Below are 12,460 nucleotides of genomic sequence, written 5' to 3'. Positions count from 1 at the left end.
TTTCCTGGATGGAAACATAACCACTGATAAGCTGCATGATTCTACAGTCTGGGCTAGAAAGAAATCAGCCTTAGCCTTTACTTTATACCATTCTTTATATTTTTCTTACTTGTGCTGCTGTTGGTCTTGGTTCCATAAAGCAAAATAATCCACTTTAAGACCTTTCTCCACAGCAAATAATCTGATGAGGGTGTCACTGTAATCGTGATATTATTACATTTATCTCACCAGTTCGTATTGTGAGAGCTAGCTATTAGCATGAATTACGGGGAATTGTGTACATTTGCTTTTCCAACCCTAACTATTCGTTTAAAGTAGCCACAAACACACAGGAAGTACTACAACAGAGATTGCATGCATGCTATGTATCCTGGAAACTGGATAAGTATGAAGAGTGTATTAAGGAATGGGTGTGTGTATGAGAGAGAGAGAGAGACCTAATTGGAACATATGCTATATTTACTCTGAGGTGTCTGGAAATAAGGGCAGATGGCCTCATTTGTGCCGGTATGCTATTAGCTAGCTTAATACTACATAAAAACAACACCAGGAATAGGCTAGTGTTATGATATTATTCCTCTGCTGGTGAAAAGGCTTGAAAAGTTCAACCTTGCTGCTCAGTGTGTGTGATTTTACCATGGTGTGGTGTGTATGTGTGTGTGTATGCATAATTGATGGCCTCAGACACAGTGTGTGAGGAAAAGATGCAAGGCGTAAGAGAGACAATATGAAAGACACACACGCCTACTAATCTGAATAAGAGAACAAAATGCTAAGCCAAAATGCTACTCAGGGAATTAAAGGTTTTAAAACAACAACAACAACAACAACAACAACAACAAAAACTCTTCCTCACTGACTGACAGTAGAGCTGCTAACCCACTACCATAAACCCTAAAAATCCACAGGGGGGGAGAGAAAGAAAGAAACTACCCGGTATTCCCTTTAACCTTAAAGGAGTTATTCAACTAAGGTTAGTGTCCAAAGTTTCTTTCTTCAGTTTTGCACTGAAGCTGCAATTGTTTTGGCTGAATCTTTATGAGAAATGTACGACCGCCATTCAGCAATTTGCCAAACTGAGTCAGAGAAATGACAAAATGAGAGAAACTCTGCCCTCTACAGGAAGAACAATTCCTTTCAAAAGCACTGTCTTGGTCACTGGTCACCAATCTTCTTCCTTGAGATCTACCTTCCTGCAGGTTTCATCTCCGACCAGAATCTAACACAGCTGTTTCAGCTGATCAAGAGCTTCTTAAGGATGATTAGATGGTCAGGTGGGCACCATTTTGCTTGAAGTCTTCAGGAAGGTAGATCTCCAGGAACAGGGTTGGTGACCAGTGGTTTTGTCCTTCTGTTTTAGTCCTCCTCTTAATACACTCACTGTTCACTTTTATAGGAACTCACTTATGCATTATATGCAGTTTTGTGCACAGTGCATAAAGTCATGCAGATACAGGTCAAGAGCTTCAGTTAATGTTCACATCAAACAATGGGATGAAGAAAAGTGTGATCTGTGTGTCTTTAACCGTGGTATGGTTGTCGGTGCCAGATGGCCTGGTTTGAGTATTTCAGAAACTGCTGATCTCCTGGAGTTTACACAGAATGGTGTGAAAAAACAAACCAACAAAAAAACATTAAGAGCGCGAGTACTGTGCGTGGAAACGCCTCGTTGATGAGATCAGAGGAGTTCGAGCTGCCAGGAAGGTTATATAGTAACTCTATAATCACTCTTTACAACCGTGGTGAGCAGAAACGCATCTCAGCATGCACAAAACATCGAACTTTGAGGAGGATGGGCTACAGTAGCAGAAGTCCATGCTGGGTTCCACACCCGTCAGTCAAGAAGAAGAATTTGAGGCTATCGTGGGAGCAAACTAGTCAGCTGAAGATTGGGGGTCGGCTGGTCTTTTTCCAACCTTCATCTGATAACTGTATAAATGAGCATGTGTACAGGCGTCCCTATTAAAGTGGACAGTGAGTGTAGGATCACTCACCTGATTCATTCCAATTGATTAACAGGAAAACGAGAAACACCAAATGGTTTTATCCGCTCATGAGTTTTCATACACTGCTGCAAGGGATGCCATCGGCTACACAGTCCCGAGAAACCAAGAGGAGATGAAGGATGAGACACGACATCAGTGACGTCTCCGTCCACGTCACTAGCTGTTGTTATAGAAACGATGATGCGAAAGAGAACCTGAAGGAATGAACCAAGAGTCACTACAAATCAACAGTTCTACCCTGATGAGTATAAAAACGTTAGAACACCATACGGTCGTCAGATCTCAGCCTACCTGAACACCTGTGGAAGATTTTCGGAGCAGTATGTTAGACAGCGTTCTCCACCGCCATCACCACCAATGCTGTTCATCTCTCCTGTACTGTTCCAGAGACTTGTTACGCAAATACGACTGGAGCTCTTCTAATGGCTCGACATCTCACCAGGATACATTATGTTGGTTTGTCCTCTTTAATTTCTCACATCTTCCTGTCGGTCTGTCTGTTTTGACACCCAGAGTGCCCTCCAGAATTATTGGCACCCCTCACGAAAATGAATTCATCAAACGAATAGCATTCGAGTGAAAATCCAGAAGGACATTGTGTAGTTTTAATTAAAAATGTATTTTTTCCAAAGATAAAAAGTATAATGTGGGGCGGCTGTGGCTCAGGTGGTAGAGTGGGTTGGCGGTTCGATTCCCGGCCCACGTGACTCCACATGCCGAAGTGTCCTTGGGCAAGACGCTGAACCCCGAGTTGCTCCCGATGGTAAGTTAGCGCCTTGCACGGCAGCTCTGCTACCATTGGGGTGTGAGTGTGTGTGAACGAGAACCAGCGTGAAGCGTTTTGTAGAACCGCTAAGGTTAAAAAAAGCGCTATATAACTGCAGACCATTTACCATTAATAATACTGTTTTTGAGAAAACTCCAAGTAGCAGGATATCTCAAAACCCTGGTTGCCTCTCCCAGGAAATTCAATCTTTGCTGTAGATACAGCTTTTCAACAAGATGTGCCAAATATACTACCAAATCAAAACAGAAATATTTAAAGAGACACAAAAATCAGTGTTTCGTCATGAAGTAGGAAGTCCACGTAGACGAATCGAACAAAATAAAAGGAGCTTACGGACAGGACTAAGATCCTCTACGAGTGCCTCCAACCCTGACAGATATTCCTGGAAGACTGCACTACTTAAAAATCGTATAAATAACATCCACAGAAGTAGCTGAGGAACAGACCAGCACCCCCCGCCGCCCCAACACACACACACACACGGAGATGAGGTTTTGCAGATTTAATCATTTACAGGTAGAAATCCCGGCTATAATTTACACAAGAGAACGTCAGACAGACAATGCGTCGTTTATTGAGCTTGGCGTCACTGCTGTCCGACTTTAGGCGGTACCCACTCGTGGATTTTCTTCGGGGTGGTGGAATACGGGACGTAACACGCGGAGGTCCCGCTCACGTTGATCTGGTGGATTTCCGCCAGGAACTTCTTGGGCTCTGGAGGATGTGTTGTGGGAGGGTCGTCGGTCATGCAGTGCAGCCACCGGTGCCTGAGGAACATTCGAACCAGCACATTAGTTCAGCTGAATAAGAAACGATCACAAATATCCTTGTTTTTTTTTTTGGAACTGTGCTGGCTATTGAGCCATTAAACAGCGATGGCACAGCAACAGAAACATAAATCAGTTCATACAAAGTACAACAGAAGAAATCCTGTTATTGCATATCCACAATGGATACAAGAAAATGAAGCTCTGTTGAACATGTTGAAATTCGCGCCGTTTCTCTCTCTTATACAAACGTAGCCCAGAACTTCTCTTATTAACAGCTTTTCTTTTTTTTTTTCCTTTTTAAAAAAAAAAAAAGAAATGCATCCACGTGAAATCATTGCTTTTGGCTTCTTTTCACTTTGATCTGATTTGGTTCGCATGTCTGAGTGGGACGATATGAAAGAAAACATTTGCTGAAGCTGATTAAGAGGAGCGTCGCTTGCTCACTGAACAGTCATCAGCTGCTAAACCGCAGCTCGGCTGAATTCTCTAGTTATTTTGGCGAACCCGCACCGCTATGACGGTGGATCCAGAACGGGAACATGGACGAGAGGTTTGTATTAAATGTGCCCGTTCAGAATCATTAGCGTTTCCGTAGCAACAGCTCAGTCGCAGGGACTTGCATGGCGGACGCGCCACACAAATTACTACAGAAAAAGTAAACAAACATACAAACAAAAAAAGACAAACACGTGTTTTTATTTGTTTAACAAAAAAAAAAATAGCGTTCATGTGGTGACTTTTTTGTTAGGAGACATTTATTTAAACACAGAGAGAGAGAGAGAGACGCACACACAGAGACAGACAGAGAGAGAGAGAGAGAGAGAGAGAGAGAGAGAGACGCACAGACAGACAGAGAGAGAGAGAGAGAGAGAGACACACAGAGACAGACGGAGAGAGAAAGACAGACACACACAGAGAAAGAGAGAGAGAGAGAGAGACAGAGAGAGAGAGAGAGAGAGAGAGAGAGAGAGAGAGAGAAAGACAGACACACAGAGAAAGAGAGAGAGAGAGAGCGAGACAGAGAGAAAGACAGACACACACAGAGAAAGAGAGAGAGAGAGAGAGAGAGAGAGAGAGAAAGACAGACACACACACACACACAGAGAGAGAGAGAGAGAGAGACAGACACAGAGACAGACAGAGAGAAAGAGAGAGAGAGACAGAGAGAGAGAGAAAGACAGACACACACAGAGAGAGAGAGAGAGAGAGAGACGCACACAGAGACAGACAGAGAGAAAGAGAGAGAGAGACAGAGAGAGAGAGAGAGAGAGAGAGAGAGAGAGAGAAAGACAGACACACAGAGAGAGAGAGAGAGAGAGAGAGAGAGAGAGAGAGAGAGAGAGAGAGAGAGAGACACACACAGAGACAGACGGAGAGAGAAAGACGGAGACACACAGACAGAAGCACAAGGAGCGCTGCAGCATGTAGAGGAATCCGGCCGCACGGAGTTTATTGTGATTGTTGCAGACACAAATGCTCGATTCTGATGTGGCTTTTTTTTTTTTTTCTTCAAACTTTGTGATGCAGAAAACGAACTGAATCGACGAAGTCGCGACCGCGCGGAATCTTTGTGCACGCTCGTCCACAGTGATGTTTGTTGATAAACGAAACCTTTTAGCTGTACTCATGTCTCAAAATCTGCGCTCGTGGTGAAAAACTGCGAGCTCCTCCGAATATCGTGGCGTTTCCTTAGGTCCCGAGGGACTGTGTAACGAACTGATGGGATGTAAGTCGTGGAGAAGTGCGGAAAGTACTGGATGTTGCACCTTACCATTCTGCAGGCACCATGCTGCCGTCGACGTCCCACAGCGTCTTCTTGCCGTTCATCTCCGTGGTGTAAATGACCCATCGGTGACGGCCTGCAACAGAGACGACAAAATGAGCGCCGGTGAATCCTCGGGCGGGAATCAGGAGGGATTTATACACCGTGCAGGTTCTCCGTTTACAGAACATCCGTATGATGTATCGAGTAATGCATTAAAAGCACGGTGAAGGCACTGAAAAATTCAAACACAAAATTAATTTACATCACAGTGTGCGAGTGCGCGCGCGTCAACATCAGCTGTAAATAGTTTTGTATACTATGTAACGTAGCTATTACGGAGGTATTTTGTGTAGACTCGTGACATTTCAGTTCCAGGTTGTAACACTACTAATACAGGATAGTTCTTACGCACAGCCCTCTTACCGAAGAAATAAAGCTTGTCCTCGTAGTACTTGTTGCCGTATTTGTCGATCCCGACCAGTGCTCCTGTCTTCACATCATTCGCCCTGTTCCAAAAAATGATTAAATAAATAAATAAATAAATAAATAAATAAATAAATAAATCTACAGCCAGACTGTATGAGCTCGTGCTGGCTGACTACATAAAACAGACACTTATTTTAGCAACACAAAATAAAAATAATTTGTCCAAAAGTATGTAGACACTAGGGGTCGACCGATTGATCGGTTTTGCAGAATAAATCGATAACTGATTGCTGGGACTATCGGTTATCTTCAAAAATCCTCGCTGATGGTGTTTCCCGGTTGTGTGAGCGGCTGAGAAGCGTGCGCCGTCTGTATACGGTACGAGAGCGGCCTCTAGAGGAGAAATAAAAACCATCCCTGACAAACTTTGTTGTGTTATTTAAAGTGTTTTTATTATATTTTTATTTGGAGTGATCCTTTTTGGTTCAGTTTGGATGTACATCTTTTATTTACGTTAGTATTTATTAAGAGTTAATATATTAATATTTATTTCATTTAAAAAAAAAAAAAACACTACAGTGCATTTTCATGGTAAAGTCAGTACTGTTTACTTGTGTAATAAAGTTCAAAAATATTTTACTCAATGTTAAATTTTCATTCAGTATAAAATTTTTAAAACTCTCGGTTGAGTTTAACAGCTTAGTTATCGGTACTGGTCAAATCCACAATCAGTAGACCTCCAGTGGACGCCCCTCCTAATGACTGAGTTCAGGTGTTTCAGCCACACCCACTGCTCACGGGTGCATCGGATCAAACACAGCCATGCAATCTCCATAGACAAACACTGGCAGTAGACTTTCAGTACATTTACATCAATCCGATATGAACCCGATTAAGACGATACTCTGATTAAGAAACTAGCATGTAAACAGAGATTAGTGATGACCTTAATCTGAGTAAAGTCAAACTCGAAGTAAACACAAATGAAATTAAGTCGTGTGGAGTATTCCTGTTTTAGTCGCGTTATCGACGTGTATTACAGACGTGTACACACCTTAATCACACTATTAACGTCGTGTGGGAGTTTTCACCGCATTGTGCGACAGGACACGCACGGCAGTGCTCAACCGTTTTACGGCAAACAAGAGAGCACGGCTGCGTCCCAAACCGCGTACTTACAGTATAATATATATATATTACATAGTAGGCGAGATACATGTATATATAGTAAAAACCATGCAGGTTTCATCTCCAACCTACCAGAATGCATAGTGCCAACAGTAAGGCTGTTGGAAAAGGGATAATGATCTGGGACGGTTTGTCAGGGTTCCAGTGAAGGGAAATCTTATTGCTACAGCAAACCAAGCCATTTTAGACGACCGTACACTTCCAACAGATTGAGGAAGACCCTTTATATTTCCAGCATGACCGTGCACACAGTCCATGTAGACATGGTTTGATGAGTTTCATGTGGATGATCTCAACTCCACTGAACACCTTCGGGATGACCCGGAACGTCGATCACGAGCCAGACCTCCTCACCCAACATCGGTGTCTGATCTCACTAATGCTCTTGTAGCTGAATGATCACAAATCCCCACAGCCACGCTCCAAAATCTAGTGGAAAGCCTTCCCAGAAGAATGGCAAAGGCAAGGAGAAAACCAACTCCACAATGCCCATGCTTTTGGAAAGAAGCGATGATGATCAGGTGTGCACGTATATAGTGTACATTATATTAGTAATATTACTATTAGGAATATTATATTAGTAGTATATAGGCTATTAACAGATCCAACCATTTCCTCTTTAACTTATATATGGATTCTTTAACTGCATGCACACAACTAAATACAGAATCCCTATGATCATTTCTTATTGTCAAATTTACCCATGTCTTAGTCAAGTTAGTTATTGTTAGCCTTCTTTGGTCTAGATGTTTTTCCATCTTTCAGTAATCCATATGTAAACACACAGCAGTAGTGAAGACTCACACTGCCTATTTAGCTCGTAGCCGACTAGCAGCTATGCTACACTGATCACAGAGGTCATTAGTTTACTGATTTTTATTCTCCTTATTTTCCTTCTCCACATCTCTAGTTTCTTCTCCACATATTCACAGCACGATACTGTTTTTATACCCACCTGAAGAGTTGCAGAAAAAAACCCTTAACTCCACCGTGACCCGTAATTTGGCCCACTGCCCTCCGGACTAAGTTAACATACTGCGCCATAGTAGACGAGATGCTGAGCTAAACCCCGCCTTCTGTACGCTGATTGGCTAATAATATGCCGCTCACGGTGCTGTGATTGGCTAGAACGAGCGCATCTCCTGTGCTTTGATTGGTTATACTCACCGTCAGTCTGCAGTTTGGACAGTGAAATAGTAAATAAATAGTTTTTTTTTGTCGTTAGAAAATGTTAGAATATAACGTATGTGATACATCTAAAGTTCCGCTGTATTCTATGGTCGTTGCTCTGATATTAATAAGCATAGGTCTCTGGGGAATATAAACGCGCGTTTTCAGACCGGGAAAGGCACGTAAAAGGGGTTGAAAAACGCCAAATAATTGGAAAACGCTTTTTTTTTTGTTCTGTATAGACACGATACTCGATATTAACGACTTCTCAGCTGTCAGTATGACCGACTAGCCAATCAGTGTACAGTGTGCTACACAAATACCGTTCCGCACGGTACACGGCTGTTGTTTTTAGTTCCGCTTGTGTTTTTGGTTGCTTAACTTTCAACCATGTTTAGTTTGCCTGTTAAGTGAAATCAAGATAGTGGGTAGAAATCTAACGACATACTTTAATTCGACCAGAATATCCATTCAGCACATATAATCTTACTAAAACAAAACTAAAGATTACTACTAATAAAATTTTCATCACTATCGAGTTTACACCAGATTCTGATTGGTCAGGTGTTGATTCATTTCCTGTAACAGCAAGTTTATATTGATGTGCTCCTTGTAATACGTTATCGTTTCTATATCTAATGAAGAAAAGCATAATCATCGATGATGTGAAGTTTTGTGTAAGTAGAAGTTTATTTAACATTTATAGCAGGAGTCTTGTGCATCAGCGCTTTGAGTCTTCAGGACAGAGGGCTTTCTGGGTTCTTTAACATAAGATGCTTTTATTTTTACTTACTAATTTCAAGAGAGAAAGAAAAGGAGAGGCTGGTGAGGGAACAACTGTTTAGAGCTGCTATAATATTAATGATAATAGGAAGTTGTCTCGTGGACAGTCTACAACATAGAACGTGATTAAAATCATGTTCTTACATAAATAATAATAATAAAAAAAACACTAGTAAATTTCTGTGTTATGAGAGGAATAAAACATTTCAGAAAATGCTGTTATTGGAAATGTTGTTGTTGATTATTTCCTACAACAGGACACCACATCATGTTTTATTCCTTAGTTGAGCTTTTCATCCAGATGCACAAATGTTTCAGCAAGGCGTTTCATCAATAGCAGCACAGTGCCACTAGTTTAGGCATGATTTTAGTGTGATTATACTGCAAAGACAGCAGGAGCGTAAATATCTCTGTATAAGAGCGACATTTATTACACTTATATACACAATTCATGTACATACAGCAACATAAAGCTTCAATTAAGTCCTTTCACTGTTCACACATCTTCAGCTACTTCCTTTAAATGAACCTGTCCAAGCAAGCACTCTGCTTCCACAAATCCATCATCTGAAACAAAGAAAAGTGCAGCTGCGATCAAAATGACATCCTCGGTCTTCATCGTGCAACAGCTTGTAAAACGTTGACCTTCTACATCCGTGCGGTGTAAAGGCCGTGGCGTATTGGCTGCTTCTTTTGTACGTTAGAGTTAAAAGGTCACTTTTAGGGCAGCGAGATGAGGGTGCAGTCAGTCAGCAGGCACTGCGGCCCTGAGGCTGATTGGAGTGTTTGTGGATGGGGCTGGAGTCACTCCGTGGTGCCGGCCGATTGGCTGTTGTAGTCGGTGGAGTCCATTTTGAGGATGTAGGGAATGATGCTGTCGATTTGGACATTCCCAATGAGGCCGGCGAAGAACAGCTCCTCGGTCACGGCGGCACTCATCAGACGCAGAGCGGGCAAACGGAGCAGCAACTTCGACAGACTGAGAGAGAGAGAGAGAGAGAGAGAGAGAGAGAGAGAGAGAGAGGGGAGATGGCAGGGGGTTTAAGATAAAGTTATCTTTATCTTAAATGACATTGTGGTTGGAGACACTTAAATGTTTGAGATAAACGTCACACACGACACGTTTTATGTGGAAAGAAATATTGCTTTGCATAAGTATTCACATGCAGCTGACTTTCTTGCTCTCCTTCCCACATTTGACCTCAAGCAGTTCACCACCACGTTGTCACAACCTTACTTCCCTCCGACAGCCACCTTTCCTCACTTGACGTAAACAGCGCAACCGACATGCTATGTTCCACCCTAACATCTTCTCTTGACAGCATATGCCCCCTAACCTCCAGACCTGCTCGCACATCACCCCCTAGCCCTTGGCTCTCAGAAGCTCTGCGTGACAACCGGGCCAAACTAAGAGCATCTGGAAGGAAATGACGCAAATCAAACAACCCAACTGACCTAACCAATTACCAAACACGTCTCTCCTCTTTTTCCAATGGCATCTCCACTGCTAAAGCCACATACTACCAAGAGAAGATTGGCAGTTCTCCCAACACCCATACTCTTTTCAAAACCTTTTCCTTTCTTCTCTGTCCCCCTCCTCCCCCTTCCCCTACCTCTCTCACTGCAGATGACTTTGCCAATTTCTTTTCCAACAAGGTTACATCAATCAGGAACCAGTTCTCAACCCCAGACATGCATAGACCGGCTCCTCCTCCGTGTGACTCCCAACTGACTTCCTTCTCTCCCCTCTCAGAGACTGATGTGTCTAAACTCCTCCACTCTAGCCGTCCCACAACCTGTCCTCTTGACCCGATCCCTTCTCACCTTCTTCAGTCCATCTCTCCCACACTATTACCTGCACTCACACACATCTTTAACACATCCCTCTCTACTGGCACATACCCTACCTCATTTAAGCAAGCCCGGGGTACCCCACTGCTTAAAAAAACATCACTCAACCCTGCTATAGTTGACAACTACAGACCTGTTTCCCTCCTCCCTTTTCTTTCCAAAACTCTTGAAAGGGCCGTTTTTAATCAACTCTCCAATTTTCTCACACAGAACAACCTCCTGGACACCAAGCAGTCTGGCTTCAAGAGCAATCACTCCACGGAGACTGCTCTGCTTTCCATCACTGAAGCCTTACGTCTAGCAAGAGCAACCTCTAGATCATCTGTCCTCATTCTACTCGACCTCTCTGCTGCTTTCGACACTGTGAACCATCAGATCCTCCTGTCAACTCTCTCCAGCCTGGGCATCACCGGGAACGGTTCTGCGTTGGGTGGAATCCTATCTCTCTGACAGATCCTTTAAGGTATCATGGAGGGGAGGTATTTCTGAAACTCAGCAACTCACAACTGGCGCTCCACAGGGGTCAGTTCTGGGTCCACTCCTCTTTTCTATCTACACTACATCTCTAGGGCAGGTGATTGAGTCACATGGCTTCTCATATCATTGCTATGCTGATGACACCCAGCTCTATTTGTCCTTCCAGCCTGACGATCCATCCGTCTCTGCACGCATCTCTGCTTGCCTTTCGGGCATCTCGGTCTGGATGAAGGAAAACCATCTTAAGCTTAACCTGGCAAAATCTGAGCTTCTCGTGATCCCAGCCTGCCCCTCAATCAACCACAACCTCACTGTACAGCTCGGCTCAACCACACTCATGCCAACCAGGACGGCCAGGAACCTTGGGGTGATTCTTGATGACGGCTTGACCTTTACAGACCACATCTCAGCAACTGCAAGGTCCTGTAGGTTCATCCTTTACAACATCAAGAAAATCGGACCCTACATCACTGAACAGGCTACACAGATACTAGTCCAGGCTCTTGTTATCTCTAAACTGGACTACTGCAACTCACTGCTGTCAGGCCTCCCGGCCAGCTCCATCCAACCCCTTCAGATGATTCAGAATGCAGCAGCGCGCCTCGTCTTCAACCAGTCCAAGAGAACCCATATCACACCCTTCTTCATCTCCCTCCACTGTCTTCCTGTAGCTTCCTCCCGCATCAAGTTCAAGGCCTTGATGCTCACCTACAAGACCTTGTCAGGAACAGCACCCTCCTACCTCAACTCTCTCCTGAAGGCCTACGTTCCCTCACACAATCTGCGATCGATTAGCGACCGATGTTTAGCAGTTCCAACTCAGCGTGGCTCAAGGTCCTTTCCAGAACCTTCACGCTAACTGTCCCTCAGTGGTGGAATGCACTTCCAATCTCAATCTGGACCGCAGAATCTGTCATTATCTTAAAAAAACAGCTAAAGACCCACCTCTTCCATGAACACCTGACCAACTCATAATAAAAAATACAAAAAAAAAATGTAAAAATTGCACTTACACCTCTACTCTGCACTTTGCTTCTTCTGGAATTCAATTAATAGATCTTGCATGGTAGCACTACTTGTATTGTTCTCTGCTTGATATATCGCTTTGCTTGTATCTTTCTCATTTGTAAGTCGCTTTGGATAAAAGCGTCTGCTAAATGAATAAATGTAAATGTACAACCTGGAACTGAAATCATTTTTAATTAAGATCTTTACCATTTGATCTACACAATATGTC

General features: G+C 43.3%; 2 protein-coding genes across 2 annotated transcripts in view; both read right to left on the bottom strand.

Moving 5' to 3' along the window:
• Positions 1-3,280: 3,280 nt before the first annotated feature.
• Positions 3,281-8,040, bottom strand: ndufa12 (NADH:ubiquinone oxidoreductase subunit A12). Its single transcript, XM_017494138.3, has 4 exons — positions 7,898-8,040; positions 5,752-5,834; positions 5,335-5,422; positions 3,281-3,560 (listed from the first exon to the last, which is right to left on the bottom strand). The coding sequence occupies exons 1-4, from the start codon at positions 7,984-7,986 to the stop codon at positions 3,380-3,382; spliced, it is 441 nt and encodes a 146-aa protein (XP_017349627.1). The 5' UTR covers positions 7,987-8,040; the 3' UTR covers positions 3,281-3,379.
• A 1,264-nt stretch (positions 8,041-9,304) lies between these two features.
• The window catches only part of nr2c1 (nuclear receptor subfamily 2, group C, member 1), a 15,381-nt gene continuing 12,225 nt past the window's right edge, over positions 9,305-12,460 (bottom strand). Inside the window, exon 14 of the mRNA XM_017494136.3 lies at positions 9,305-9,874. Within this exon, the coding sequence (XP_017349625.1) occupies positions 9,700-9,874 (175 nt within the window). The 3' untranslated portion in view covers positions 9,305-9,699. The remainder of the gene's footprint in view (positions 9,875-12,460) is intronic.

Source organism: Ictalurus punctatus, chromosome 19 (genome assembly GCF_001660625.3).
Source record: "Ictalurus punctatus breed USDA103 chromosome 19, Coco_2.0, whole genome shotgun sequence".
In the NCBI taxonomy this organism is placed as follows: domain Eukaryota; kingdom Metazoa; phylum Chordata; class Actinopteri; order Siluriformes; family Ictaluridae; genus Ictalurus; species Ictalurus punctatus.
Note: the sequence above shows the minus strand (reverse complement) of the source record. Positions and strands in the feature narration are given on the sequence as shown.